This window comes from Ictalurus punctatus, chromosome 20, assembly GCF_001660625.3.
Source record: "Ictalurus punctatus breed USDA103 chromosome 20, Coco_2.0, whole genome shotgun sequence".
NCBI lineage: Eukaryota > Metazoa > Chordata > Actinopteri > Siluriformes > Ictaluridae > Ictalurus > Ictalurus punctatus.
In genome coordinates, this window is record NC_030435.2 from 8,084,741 (window position 1) to 8,100,684 (window position 15,944).

A 15,944-nucleotide genomic window follows, 5' to 3' on the forward strand; every position below is an offset into this window, starting at 1 on the left:
CACACACACACACACACACACACACACACACACACACACACACACACACACACACACACATATATACACACACACACATACACACACACACACACACCGAGTACAGTTATGTGTTATGTGTGTGGGATGCTGAGTAAAAAAATGCTGGAAAAATTTACACTTTTATTAAACATTTTCTGTTTTCTCTCTATGTCACCTTTCTCATCTCTCTCACTCTCCCTGTAGGAGACATTCACTATTTTTATTTTTGGGAGTGAGTTTGTGCTGAGGATCTGGGCAGCAGGATGCCGTTGTAGATATAAGGGTTGGAGAGGACGTCTCAAATTCGCTCGCAAACCATTGTGTATACTGGGCAAGTGTCACAGACACACACTGACACACACATTATGTAATACTATACTTATGTCTACAGTAATACTGTAGAAAAATGATCTATAAATAAATCTATTTCTGATTTTGAGAAGTTCATGGAAAAAAAACAAACATCTTTTTGCTCTTTGGTTTTTGTTTTACAACATGAACATTGTACAAATGACCTAAGAAGTAAATTACTTGGCATCCCACTATACTTACTGTACATATTAGGAGTTGCATAGACTAGTAGACTGGTCGACTAATAAATTTACTAGTCACTGCTGTAAGGAAATTTTTGACTAGTCGGGGTCAAAAGGCAGAGTCCAAAAAAGGCAGCCTTGTACTTTGGTAGTCTTTAAATATTTCAAGAGTATTGAAGCATTCCTTGTGTTGAACTATTTAAATTTTTTTGTTTGATTGCAAACAGCTAAAAATCTGTAAATTTTGACAATGAACCTGATTTGCAATGGGGTTGAATAACTTTGACTGCAACTGTAGCATCCTCCATCCAACATGCTCAGGCCAGTTATTGAGCTATTAGCTTCCATGATGTGCAGTCTCAGTTCGGCAATCAGTGATTTCAAGTGAGCTGCCATGTGGTCCACCTGCATGAGGTTTAAGAACTGGCATGTCTTCAAATAGTGTAATATGATTTAAAACATTGAAGCTTGTAGCTTGTGTACGCCCGTTAATTAAAATGTGGTTTGATGTGTTTTTGCTGTTAAAACTGCCTATATAAAACTGCATAAAAATGTCCTGTATCAAAGAACGAATCATAATCACCAGAAAAGATGACTGGTTCACTACTGTTTTGAATTAATGTTTGACTAGTGCAACCCCCTAATGCAAAAACATATATAATACTTGCACTCCCTCTCACTGATGAAGACGAGGCATTGTGTGTTTGCACAGATATCTTTGTGCTGATTGCGTCTGTGCCGGTAGTTGCTTTGGGTAACCAGGGAAATGTTTTGGCTACATCTCTTCGGAGTCTACGCTTTCTGCAGATCCTGCGGATGCTGCGTATGGACCGGCGAGGTGGCACCTGGAAACTGCTGGGGTCTGCAATATATGCTCACAGCAAGGTACAACACACACACACACACACACAGACACATACACACAGCTTCTATATTGTCAATTAGTCGAACGGTACTGTAGAGTCACTTGTTCCCATTGTTATAGTCAATTGTTTATCCCTCTGTGCGGCCTGGAATGTACACATATATAAATACATCCCTACAGAATTCATTACATGGAAATGTTTATCACTAAAACCTTGTAATTCATGTTATAAGTAATCTTTGTCCAATCACTATCACTAAAATAATGCTATTGTCTGCCAACAGTTGTGACATATTTATCTTTGTGCATTTGTGTATTTATCTAACGGTGGTGTATCTTTCCCTGCTGTTTTGACATGTATGGCAGTAGCTTATAAGTCAAGAAACAGACACCTTGTAAAAAATTTTATAACAGTGAATATTTCAGTACATTTCTACTGTAGGTGTTTAGCTCACTCAGCGTAGGATATTAGTTAGCATGTCTCACAGCTGTATAGAAGTTTCACCTTGGGTACAATATGTTGATATCCTCTTGCCTTTGCAACTGTGACATTTTATTCATATGGCAGTGGCATGTGCTGAGGCTCATTGTAAAAACATTAGTAAATGTGAAAATTACAATTTAAGGTTACAGATTACAATTACAAGGTTAATGCAAATCATGACATACAGTAAACATTGCTTAAACATATTTCCAGTTTTAAAATAATTTTAAAAGATACCGGGAGACTATTGACTGGCTGTACATGTGTGTCTCTCTGTATCAGGAACTGATCACTGCATGGTATATTGGCTTCCTGTCTCTTATCCTGTCCTCCTTCCTGGTCTACCTGGTGGAGAAGGATGTTGTCTTGATGACAATACCCAATGATGAAGATGGCACCCCAACACCTGCCCAGGACTTTGACACCTATGCTGATGCACTGTGGTGGGGACTGGTAAGATTGGAAAACAAACTTTATAAGCACACATGCTTTATTAAACACAAACACCCCTACGGTACCAGTTTGTTTGTTTTTTTTAAAAAAAAAAAAACACCAAACACCTTATTGAAATGAAACACTTAATTTATAGGTGTATGCTTGGAAACCATTTCTACATTGGTAGTGCTTATGTCTGTGCTAAATTTACAGATTCCTCCCAAATAGTTGGAACAGAGTGATTTGTTTAATTGTTCATTGTTTTAAAATTTATTCCTAATTAACTGTTAAAGTGAATAAAATACTTACAGCTCACAGAAGGATGTGGGAGTTACAATTGAGGCCAAAAGTGTACATACACCTAGGCTAAAGATATTCACTCTCAGTTTTTCACAATTCCATGTTTCATATTATCATGCACTTCTTTTGGCAAGAATATTAAGGCATCTACTTTGTTCACATCAAAGGTAACTTTAAAACAGTTAGACACACATTTATTTCAGCTTTAATTCACTGTAACAGAATTCCAGTGGGTCAGACATTTGCATCAAGTTGACTGTCTCTTTACAGTCTGGAAAATTTCAGAAATGTTTGTAATGACTTTAAGAGTTCATGGTGAGTGCACCTGTCGCTGTAAAAAGGGCCTACCTTTAGAGATGCTGCCTTTTAGCCCTTGATACCATGGAGAAATCCAAGCAACTAAGCTAACACCTCAGACCTCCACCACAAGCAAAAGCCTGCTTACCCCTTAGGAGCAATTTCCAAACAACTGCAGGTGCTATGAACATCTGTACAAATATTTTTATGCAAGTAGTAAGAAAATCTTGGGACCCTGCATCATTTAGGAAAGTGGCACAAAATATCTCTGATGAATGAACATCTGAGATGTTTAACTGAACCCCAAGACTACAACGAAGGAACTGCTGAAGCACTTAGATGCACCAGGTAGCAAAAATGTACACCGACCATGAAGAAAGTACATCTCCATGACCTGAAAAGCTGCCGCAGAAGAAAGAAGCCCATACTCCAAGACTTGCATAAAAAAGCCAGACTGAAGTTTGCAGGTAATCACCTGATTTTTGGAGGAGAGTTCTCTGGTCAAATGACACATTGAACAGTTTGGCTATAATGATCAGTGCTATATATGGAGGAAAACGGGTGAGGCTTTTAATCCAAAGAACACTGTGTGTGTGTGTGTGTGTGTGTGAACGACTAAGGTTAAAAAAGCGCTATAGAACTGCAGGCCAAAAAGTATATATAAAAAAGTTTTAATGTGCCCAACTATCATTGAGGATTGGGAATACACTTTATGCTGGTCAGGATCACTTATATGTATATGTGAATACAGTCCACTCTGAAACTATTGGAACAGTAAAGCCAATTAAATTGTTTTTGCTTTAGCCTGAAGACATTTGGGTTTTAGATCAAATGATGAATATGTAGGTGAGCAAAAATATTTGAACATGTGTCTGACAGGTGTTTCTTGTTATCCAGGGGTGTCCCGCTAGAGTGATTGTTTAAACAATAAATAGCTCTAAACATCAATTCTTGGTTTGAGCCTTCAGTTTTTCTTGTGATCACTGTATTTGTTAAATATTTTTTGTTAAAAAGGATAAGCCAACATGAAGATCAGAGAGCTGTCTATGGGAGAAAAAGAATAGGAAAGCTAGATTGGAATTTGCAAGAAATACAGAGATGAGCCACAAAAGTTCTGGAGCCAAGATTAACCTCTACCAAAGTGATGGAAAGGCTAAAGTGTGGAGAAAGAAAGGATCTGCTCATGATCAAAAACATACAAGCTCATCTGTGAAACATGGTGTAGGTAGTGTCATAATCCATTAATTTGGTAATGTCAGTGATTCACAAGCTTGATGCAGTTATTGCAAGTAAGTAATATGCAACCAAATATTAAATGTTATTTAATTTAATTTACTTAAAATTAAATTAAACTAAAATTAAACAAAAAATTGGGTGTTCTGAAACAATAGGTTCTATATTTTTTGTTCTATAACACATTTAGGTGTAAATACCATGAAAATCCATCTTTTGATCTCAAACCCAAATGTCTTTGGTGTATAGCACAAACAAATGAATTGGCCTTGCCAACAACAAAAATGCTGTAAGTATTTTTAGTAATATTAACACTTTTACCATGTTTTAGTAGTAAGTCTGAAAAATTTGATGATTCGTGTTCTTTGAGTGTTCTTTTGTTGTATCATGCATGTTTCTATGTACTGGGCTTTTGTTGTTTCATTCAAAGAGGTCTTTCAGATGTCTATCCCAAACAGATGAACAATAACACAGAATACTAACACTGGAAATGTGCCTAAGGATATCAGTGTACAAAATAGGTAGCTGATTGTTTATGTGAAAAAGAGAGAAAACTGTGAAACTCAGTAATAATTCATCCCTGTCTCAGATAACTTTGACAACCATTGGTTATGGTGATAAGACACCAAAGACATGGCCAGGACGTCTACTTGCCGGGACCTTCACTTTGATTGGTGTTTCATTTTTTGCTTTGCCAGCGGTAAGTATTACTCCATTTTGCCAACAATACATATGGGAGCGTGCAATTTCTTATCATGCCAATCTCTTTAGCATTTGCTCAGTGTGTACAGGCACTCAAATTAATGCTGTGTGCTGGCCCAACCCTTTGTTTTTGTTCTCCTTGTACTTAGATTTATAGTGAAATAGCTCTGCCAAAAGTCATCAACCAAGCAGAATGGGTTACGGAATTTGGGCAGTTGAACTGTTACTTCTCCTCTACTTTTTCACTGGCCAGGGGTTGCATTTATCAACCACATACATGTGTAGTTTTGTTCAGAAACACTGCATATGCACGTTACTCTGCCTAGAATGTGATTTATAAAGTTTTGCTTGTTCATGAGGATGTACATCCCTAGTGGTAGAAAAGTATAATAGTGGGTAAACTGATTATGAGGAACTTCCATCTCACTTACTGTCAATCATATAAGCAAAATTGATAGAGTAATTAGTGACTTTGGTGCTCACAAGATTCAGTTAGATGACACAGAAGGAATGTAAATAAAGATAATATGAAGGGCACATGAAAGGTTTGATTGCGATGATGACCACTGGAAATTATGTGGAGAATGAGGACTGGATCATCAGTTAATTTCATTTGTAGGGTTTTTAGCTACAAGTACATTTCCAAGAGACTTGAATTAAAATTGGAAGTCTGGCATTTCTCAACCAAGTATGAGTCGAATAATGACATGACTTACCTGCTTTCTTGTCACACTGCACTACTTATCACACTGCAATACATTACATTTCTAAAACTGGCAGCGGAAAGACAGCACAAAGGACAAATTTACAGGCATAGAAATTTTCTAAATGTGAGTAGGGCAATATAATGCACACATGTACTCATAAAATATGTATTTTTTAAACCACATAAAAGTGCCATATAAACCATTTTTGTTTTGTTCTAATACATGAAACCGTATCTTTACATCATTGTTGGTGAAGTTCATCGTTATAGACCTTTTGACATCTCCATGTCATCCGTAACAAGCAGCACCTTGAGCAGTTGTTTACTATATATGGTGATTTGGGAGCATTTCCTTATACAAATAAGTGTGCCCATGCACAAGCACATCAATTTAGAATGTTTGGGATTCATGAACATCCATTGCATACAGCTATGCATATGCATGTGTGATAAATACCATCTTTCTTGTGTGTATTGGTGCTTATTACACCCAAATTAGGAACTTCTGCGCATGCTTCCATAAATGAGACCCCATGTATTAAACAGGCCAATACTTTGTATAATACAGTAATTTATGGATTATTCAAACAACCACTGTAGTTGGTTCCATTTCATCTCACTTTAGATATGATCTTGGAACACACTGTGCTTGTATAATATCATTAGTTGTGCAACCTATACTCTCTTTGGTTGTACATGAGTTAATATACTGGATGAAACCCAGGCTATGACTTCAGATTACCATAAAGTGATCTCAGCTTCACTGTAATATAATTTAACTGTAAATATGACATTTTATCTTATTCAGCTGGTACTGGTTTCCTTGCTCAGACTTCTTTTCTCTTTTTTTTTCTTTCTTTTTTTGGCTGTGTCTACGTTTCCAGATACAAAAACAAATGAGTCAGTAACTTATACAGATACAAATTGAAGGCCCACATTTATTATTATTTTCTTTGCTTGCGATACAGGTTCACATGTCATCTGGTTGAGACAGTAGAATTGTGGAAAATAAAACAAATGAAATTCAGTAGAAAATAGCATCCTTTTCTAATCTTGGGTTTTTCAAAAAATTTTTACAGCTAAAGACAAACACTTGCTTTTTATTATGTGTGATTGGTTTTCTCTGCAGGGTATTTTGGGTTCTGGTTTGGCTCTTAAAGTTCAGGAGCAGCATAGGCAGAAACATTTTGAGAAACGCAGGCACCCTGCAGCTGGACTCATACAAGTAAGTTTTCATCTTGCAACTCACATAACACACAGTAACCCTCTCAGTTAATCATGCACTACACCGTTACACACTACACAATAAAGCAGTCACACATACCACACTGTAAACCTTGGAGTGTTATCCAGAGCAGTTGTGGCTTGGTGGTTAAGGCTCTGGGTTACTAATCAGAAGCTCAGAGGTTCAAGCCCCAGCTCTGCTAAGCTGCCAATATTAGGCAACTCTCTCTGCTCTGGGGGTGTCATGGCTGATGCAGAGCTCTGACCAGCATACCTGACATGCTGGGGTATGTAAAGAAAAGAATTTCAGTGTGCTGTAACGTATATGTGATCAATAAAGACTCTTTATAATTAGCATTATACACCATACAGGAATTCTCTCAACTAATCATACTAATTATGGGACTGTATCTTTTATGTGATAATTGTGTGACTGCAGCAGTCTGTTGGTTTATTTAAAGCACACAGTCAAATCCAAAAGTATTGGAACCGCAAGGCCTATTCAGGGCAAATTCTATTGTTTCGCTATACAGTGAAGACATTTGGGTTTGATCTCAAAATATGAATATGAGACGATAGACTGGAATTTCAGCTTTTCTTGGGTGATATCTACATCTGGATGTGTTAAATAAGTTTGGTGGCAGACCACCCAATTTTTAGGTGAGAAAAAAGTAAATAAAAGTAAATAACACTTAATATTTGGTTGCAAGTCCCTTACTTGCAATAACCACTTCAAGCCAGTGACCCACTAACATCAGCAAACTTGTGCATTTTTCTTTTGTGTTGCTTTTCCAAGCATTAACTGCAGCTTCTTTCAGCTGTAGTTATTATTATTCTTATTATTTTATTTTATTTTATTTTATTTTATTTTATTTTATTTATTTATCTATTTTAAATTGGGGGGGGGGGGGGGGGGGGGGCATTTTACTGTATGATGAAGTAGCTCCCAATTAGACTGGATGCATTTCTCTGAATTGGAAGACAGATTATTGAGCCTGTTCTAGAAGCAGCCATGCAAGCCCAAGCCATGATGCTACCACCTCCTTGCTTGACTGATGAGCTTATATGGAGCAGATCCATTCTTTCTCCACACTTTGGCCTGTCCATCACTTTGGTAGAGGTTAATCTTGGTTCCAGAATATTTGTGGCTCAAGTCTGTATTTCTTTACAAATTCCAATCTGGCATTCTGATTCTTACTGCTCATTAGTGATTTGCATCTTGTGGCATGGCCTCTATATTTTTAAACTTTAAGTCTTCTTCAAACGATGGATTGTGATACATTCACCCCTGTTCTGTGAAAGTTGTTGGTGATGTCACTGACTGTTGTTTTTAGGTTTTTCTTAACAGATCTCACAATGTTTCTGTTATCAACTGCTGTTGTTTTCCTTGGCCGGCCTGTTCCATGTCTATTTGTTAGTACACTAGTGGTTTCTTTCTCATTCCAAATTGTTGTATTGGCTATGCCTAATGCTTATGCAATAGATTTTCCCTTTTTTAAGCTTTAAAATGGCCTGTTTTTCCCCCCATACACAGCTCTCTGGTCTTTGTGTTGGTTTATCTAAAATAATTCTTTAAACAATTAATTTAATAGAGCACACCTGGCAGTAAGAAACACCTGTGTGTAACACGTTCCAATATTTTTGATCACTTGAAAAAATGGGTGGGTTCAAACAAAAGGTACCATGTTCTAAGTTGTTTAACACATCTGGATGTACAGTTACGGTCGGAAGTTTACATTCAGTCTTCATGAACATGAATGTCATGGCAATATTGGGCTTTCAATAATTTCTTTGAACTGTTCTTTTTCAGTGACATTTGTTGGTTCCCTGGTCCTGACTCGACTTTTAAGCACAGTCCACAAATTTTCGATAGGGTTGAGATCAGGACTTTGGGAAGGCCATTCCAAAAGCTTAATGTTAGCTTGCTTTATTCATTCCACAACCAGCTTTGATGTGTGTTTGGGGTCATTGTCCGGTTGGAACACCCATTTTTGTCCAAGTTTCAAACGTCTGGCTGATGGTTTGAGAGTATGCTGAATAATTCTAAGGTAGTCCTCCTTCTTCATTATTCCATCCCCTGTGCAGTGCACCAGTTCCACTGGCAGCAAAACAGCCCTAGAGCATAATGCTACCACCACCATGCTTAACAGTTGGTACAGCGTTCTTTACTCCTCCAAACATACCTCTGGTAATTGTGGCCACACAACTCAATCTGTGTCTCATCTGACCGTAAAACTTTATCTTTGTCTCATCTGACCATAAAACTTTTTCTTTGTTCTTATGGTCAGCCACAAACTTAGACAGGGATCGATTTTGGAGCAGGGGCTTCCTTCTTGAACGGCAGCCTTTCAGTCCATGGTGATGTAAAACTCACTGTAGACAGTGACACTGATGTTCCAGCAGCTTGCAGTTCATGGCAGGCCTGTGCCTTAGTGGTTCCTGGGTTTTTCCTGACCATCCGAACCAATTTCCTCTCAGCTGAGGTTGACAGTTTGGGTCTTCTTCCAAACCTTGGCAAAGTGGCTACACTTCCCAATAAGCTGTACTTATGTACAGTTGTTTGAACTGATGATCTTGGAATCAACAATTGTTTATAAATGGCTCTAAAGGACATTCCTGACTTATGTAAATCCACCATCCTCATTTTCAGATCTACACTGTGCTCCTTGGACTTTCCCATAGTACTGTGTGTTGGTCAATCCAGTGAGTGCTGTCAAACAAACGCTTTTTATGTTGGCACAGAGAAGCTGCCAGCTGTAGTCAATCATGATCGCTAACAAGAAATTAAGAGGCCTTAGTCTTGGCAAATTAAAGGACATTTTAAAACTTTCAGCACCACTGAATTAATAATCTAAGTGTTTGTATGTATATTTTTGACCTTGTATGTATAAATTTGGTCCTGTGTTGATTACAGAAAACCCGAAATGAATTAAAACTTGTGAACCAAATTCTTGTTTTTTTTTATTATTAAAGATGTGTGTTGTACAATCATTCTGCCCCAGAAACAAAAATTTCTAAAGAAATTATTGAAAGCACAATATTGCCATGACATTCATGTCCAAGATGAGCGTATGTATACTTCCGACCGCAACTGTAAGTACGAGGACATGAACGCTGATCTATCGTCTCATATTTATCTTTTCATCTCAAACCGAAATGTCTTCAATGTACATTGAATAAAAATAGAATTGGCCTAACAGTTCCAGTACTTTTGGAAAGAACTGTAGGTGTTGATTTGGTGGGGGAGATGCATGGCCACAGCTCAGTGTTTGAATGGGGAGTAATTTTTTTATGTTTAATATATCTTTAATACAAAACATTAATTACATGATGGGCTACATGAGGGGGTGTGAGCCAAAATGAAATCTACACCACTGTTTAAAGAATGTGTTTCTGAATTTCTGAACTTTTTCAATCATCAGGATAAGTTTGAGTGTGTTGTAGAAATAAATCTGTGATTGGACATGTATTATAATGTTTGAGATGTTACATCACTCTTTTTGATTCCAGTCAGCCTGGCGATACTATGCTACTAATCCAGTCAGAGAAGACCTTACAGCAACATGGAGATTCTACGAAACAGTGATCTCTCTGCCATGCTTCAGGTACATACAGTAAGCTCTGAACACACAGAGACACACAGACACACACAGACACACACACACACTCTCTTTATTTTTTGATCATTCACATTTAGTTTCATGCCATGTGGAATTACTTACTGTAGCTCCATTTAGCCTATGTTTTTTTTTTCTTTTTTTTCATTATTTTCATTTGCCATTTTGTGATTTATGTCGATTTTGCTTATAATCGTCTATAAGACATTGTCTTATAGTTATTTTGCATTTGAATTTCCATCTCCAACTCTCCCAGGAGTTTACAATGAGGTACTGAATGTGTGTGGACTGGGGGTCCATATAGACACAGAATATATGTACTAATATTAAGTATCTGCAATTACAGTGGTATTAGAGCAATTGTAGAAATGCCACTGCATTTCTGAGCAGGAGGTTGTGAGTTCAAACCCCACCACCACCAAACTGCCACCAGTGGGCCCTTGAGCAAGGTCCTTAAACCTCAACTGTTCTTTTATATAAATGAGATAAGGGCATCTGCCAAATGGCATAAATGTACTTTGGTATTACTTTAATTTACAGTAAATAATAGGTAAATATGTATTAATTGGAAGTGGCACAATTGTAAAATTGTGTGGGTCAAAAAGCTAATTAAACCATCATACATTTATTACTGAGAATGACATATTTAAGGGTAGTATGGAAAATATTAAATAATTACAATATACAGTATCATTTGATGTCAGTTATGCACATGTGGAGACACACACAGAACAATCACCCATTTAAAAATGTATTAGTATTGACTGGTAATGAGAGCTTAGTATCGCCCCCCTACTCCCCCCAAAGAGCCCCGCCCTGCCCCCTTTTTCGGCTGCTCCCATTTCGGGATCTCTCCAGCAGACCACCCATTTGCATATTGAATCTGGCACAAGTTTTACACTGGATGGCCTTCCTGATGCAACCCTCGCCATTTTCTGGGCTTGGCACTGGCACTGAGAGTACACTGACTCAGGCAACCCTCCAGTGGCTGGGGTTGGTTCCCTGCACCGCATGAAAGCCACTAGTCCACCAGGAAACCTAATAATGAGAGCTTTTGTTTTATTTGTCATTTTTTCATTTTTTCTGTTCATTTCATAGTAACTGTGATTACTATGGTATGAAATATGGCAACTATGGTTTAATTATAATTGTAAGATTTTTTTTTATGATTTTTATGAGCTCTGCATCAATTGCAGTTCATCCTTTTAAGCGTAGAAATTAGCATCTGCACATCATTTCTATCTCAGTTCAATCCCTTAACAGTCTGAGACCCACTGAAGTAAGATGTAGTTTATAACAGTAACAGATGTTATAGTTGTACTGCAGGTCACACTCATGTTTTCTCACAGCCTTGCAAAAAGGAGCAGCATGTGCAGAAATTGAAAACTATACCAAAACAAAATGAGTTTTTTGTTTTTATTTTTTAATTTTTTTTTCATAAATACCTTACAAATATTTTTAGCAAGAGCCATGTTGAAATGGCATGCTTGTATACGGATGCAATGAAGTCATGGTTATGACTCTATATTTATCTCTATAAATGCATGCATTCAGAGAATCAAGGGTGTTACAACTGTGCTTGCTTATCTTCCCTATGATAAAGCACTTTTCTGATTATGATTATATATAAATTCCTTTGTGTGTGCATGTGTTTCTGCATGTAGGTGTTGACCTATTCTCAGAAAGTGACTTGCTTGCTAATCCCAAGTATGTTTTCTTTTATCTAAAGGAAAGAAAATCTGGAAGCGATTGCAAGGTAAGATTCATCTCTTACCCTGTCTTCTTCTTATTATAGCTGGTATAAAGCATGAGATTAATGTGCCTGTATAATGTGTTTCTTTAAATAACTCCCAATAAATGCTGCCATTATTCTACCACTGCAGGCATAACATCCATTGTTATGTGTGAGGGTTCTAGTGAAGATCCCATCCTTCTGTGTAATGAGCACAGTCATTAGGGTGTGCAGACCATCACAATGTATGACGTCTTTCTGAAGTCATTAGGAAAGAAAGAATTGTGGTCCAATGAAAAATTATGGCGCAGAGAAATTGATGGTATATCTGTCTTAGTCATGGATTGATGAGAGATGTCTGGAGTAGTATTTCATGGATGATAGATGGTCTGACAGTTAAAGCATCACTATAAGGGACGTGTGTGTGTGTGAGTTACATTGTGGGGAAGAGATTTCATATAGTATTTGTCCTGGACATAGACACTGACCCACCACTGCGTATATATTAAATGCAGTGGATTGTGTGAAGTATGTGGAAGAAAGAGAGAGAGAGAGCGAGAGAAAGAGAAGAGACGAGACATGGTAGGAGTGTGCAGAGTTCTGCATGGTCGAATTGCCTCACCTTTGTGTTGTAATCTGTGTTCTCTTAATTATCAAGTTACTGCTCTCTCTTACTCACAAAATAGACACTCTCTCTCTCTCACACACACACACACACACACAAAAGCTGGGAAATCTGGGAACTTTTGTCTGACATTATCACTGTCCATTAATGGAGAAACTAGACCAACACACACACACACGCACACACACACACACATACTTTTGGATGTGACATTCATTTTAATGATCATTCACTCTTTTATTCCTGCATTTATTCCTTCAGTGTGAATGCGTTACAGGTGACTGCTTTGTGTTGATTCTCTTCCTGTCTGTCTTCACCCTTCTTTCAGTTGCAGTTCTCTTATATGCCCCACCTATACACACACACACACACACACACACACACACACACACACACACACACACACACACACACACACACACACACACACACACACACACACACACACACACACACACACACATCAAAGTACACCATTTGTCTATAGATGATTCAAGCTCCGTGAGAAGTGATTTTCTGTGTGTGTGGGAAAGTGTCTTCTCAAACTGAATGGTAATCAGTTGTAATTCTGTCTGATCTGTCTCAGAAGACAGTCTATGTCTCCTTAAAGCTTCTCTCACCAGCACAATCACCTGCTTTTCACAGCACTCAGGAGAGATCTCTCTGTGTGTGTGTTTTTTTTTTGTGTGTGTATATGTGTGTGTGTGTGTGTGTGTGTGTGTGTGTGTGTGTGTGTGTGTGTGTGTGTGTGTGTGTGTGTGTGTGTGTGTGTGTGTGTGTGTGTGTGTGTGTGTGTGTGTGTGTGTGTGTGTGTGTGTGTGTCTAAGGGTCTGTCCTAAGGGATTGAACAATACAGAATGCCCTTAGTTGTTTTGGGATATTTTCTCAGAGAAGAGTATCTGGTTTCTCCTGCAGGCAGTGTGTATAGATGTGCTTGTGTGAGAGAGTTGTGCTGAAGGATTAACCAGTTTTTAAAGGTCTGTTAAATGATCAAGGCAAAGTACACTAGCGGTGTAACAGTTTTAGTCCATGTGACCATTCTGACATTTAAAAAGAATAAAAAATTCAATATGCAGTGCTCTCTCTCTCTCTCTCTCTCTCTCTCTCTCTCTCTCTCTCTCTCTCTGTCTCTCTCTCTGTCTCTCTCACTTTCTGTATCTTTATGGTGTATAGACATATCTGCACAGTAACAGTAATAACATTATCCTACGTTTAAATTAAAAGTATAGTCAGTGATTTAGGTAAAAGCTGTATTGGATAATTTGAAAAATTAACACAAATACTGCCCCATCTTTTAGTGTTTCCTTTAAAATCACACCTCCAACCCCCTGTAGGAGGAGTGTGAGGTGATATTTTGTTAAATCAAATAGGTATATTCTGTTATATCAACCATATACAGTGCAATGTACAGTACACAGTGAGATGAAATAACTCCGGGACTTGCACACATGATATATGAAGTGCTGACAGGACATAACAAGTGCCCTGCAAATAAACAAAGCATGTAGGGAGGAGGTGATGGGGAAACAGAGCGGTGAGTACATGGGGGGATGAGGCAGTCAGTAAAAGCATGAATACTAAAATCACAGAAACATTTAACATTACAATAAAAGACAAAAAGCTTACTCCACCATTTGATATATGGTATCACACTAATACAAAAATTAATATTAATATTAATACATATATATAAAAGAATAAACATTAAAATGTATTGACATAAATATTAATATTAAACTGTGATCTAAATCTCTCTATTTTTCATATATTTCACTTTTATAGAAAATGTACCCACAGAAAAGGGGAGAATTAAAAGATTAATAATACGGGTTATGTAATTAAGCAACAAGCAAGAGAGTGGTTATACTGAATATCAGCTGATTAGAAATGGCGAATCACAGCTGTGCCGATATTCAGTATAACCACACATTAGCAAGTGCGATATTGCTTTTAAAACAGTTCTACAAACAAGAAATTAATATAGAGTAAGTGACATTTCAGACACAATATGGCCAAATGTTCTGTTTATTTTTGCTCTTCTAGTGGAAATAGAATCCGAAGAAGCCACACTCACTTTAATTTGTACATTCCCATTAAAAGGTGTTTCCAGTGAAAATAGCAAACATACTTCTTCTTCTTCCCTTGTGACAAGCTTTAATATTTTAAGTCAAAAGTTATATTCCTGAAATTATCATTTGCCCTGTCCACTTATGATGTCACTAAAATTACTGTAGTAGTTCGTTCTAGGAAGTGTAACTTTATGTGGCGAACACATACAAAAGAAGTGATGCACACAGTGCACCGTCCCAATGGATACTAAATATCATCACTCATGGAACACCACCAGACCAATCAAGTAAAATCTCTAGCACCTCCACTCTGATGCAGAGTAGCATACATAGTCTTCGATTCTACTTCCTTTCTATCCTTTTGTCAATAGATGAGTTTATAAACCTGAGGTTTGCACTATATTGTCCTCTAGTGGAATAACAGCGACTAGTCATTTTTTTCCTCTCCAAATCTTTCTATTGAATGACAGTAGACAAGATCATTTTAAGTTAGATCATCACAGATTCTTAATTCATTTGGTGGATCAGATTACAGCTTTTAACTGGCCATATATAAGGAATAACACATGTTGAGTTGTGCTGTTATAGGAAAAGAATTGCTGGGGTTTTCCACAACAATTTACCAAAGATTTAAACAGTTTATTTATTAATGAATGAAATGTCATGGTTTTTAAAAAATTATAATTACATTCCATGTTATGGAAGGTCTGCAAGACAAGTTAGTTCCTGTTATCATTTACTTTATAGCAGCTGTAAACATTCTTTCTCTCACCATCCTCTTGTTTTTCTCTCTCTTGAAGTTCAAAAGACAAAAATAAACCTAAAAAAAACACAGCTTGTCATGTTACAGAGAAACCAGAAAGTGCAAACTCCTCTTCCACGTCGGAAAACTGACTGGCTGTTACAAAACACTGACACCTGGACTTAAGAGTCGTTCCGTAAATGCTATATAAATTTCTACTTACATAAAACTCCATCATATCAACAATTATACATTTTTCTTTGTTAAATAACAACACGCTTTCTTAATACAGGTTCCTGTGTTATCCATCTGCTTTGAGATTTCACCAGCGCTGTTGTATATTGACAATTGCAATCTAT

The 15,944-nt window shown here is 37.3% G+C and overlaps 1 protein-coding gene across 1 annotated transcript in view; it reads left to right on the plus strand.

The window, feature by feature from the left end:
• Positions 1–15,944, plus strand: part of kcnq3 (potassium voltage-gated channel, KQT-like subfamily, member 3) — a 50,721-nt gene that overhangs the window by 25,163 nt on the left and 9,614 nt on the right. Inside the window, exons 3-9 of the mRNA XM_017495082.3 lie at positions 226–352; positions 1,267–1,439; positions 2,186–2,356; positions 4,758–4,868; positions 6,706–6,801; positions 10,311–10,405; positions 12,147–12,173. Coding sequence (XP_017350571.1) covers positions 226–352; positions 1,267–1,439; positions 2,186–2,356; positions 4,758–4,868; positions 6,706–6,801; positions 10,311–10,405; positions 12,147–12,173 — 800 coding nt within the window. The remainder of the gene's footprint in view (positions 1–225; positions 353–1,266; positions 1,440–2,185; positions 2,357–4,757; positions 4,869–6,705; positions 6,802–10,310; positions 10,406–12,146; positions 12,174–15,944) is intronic.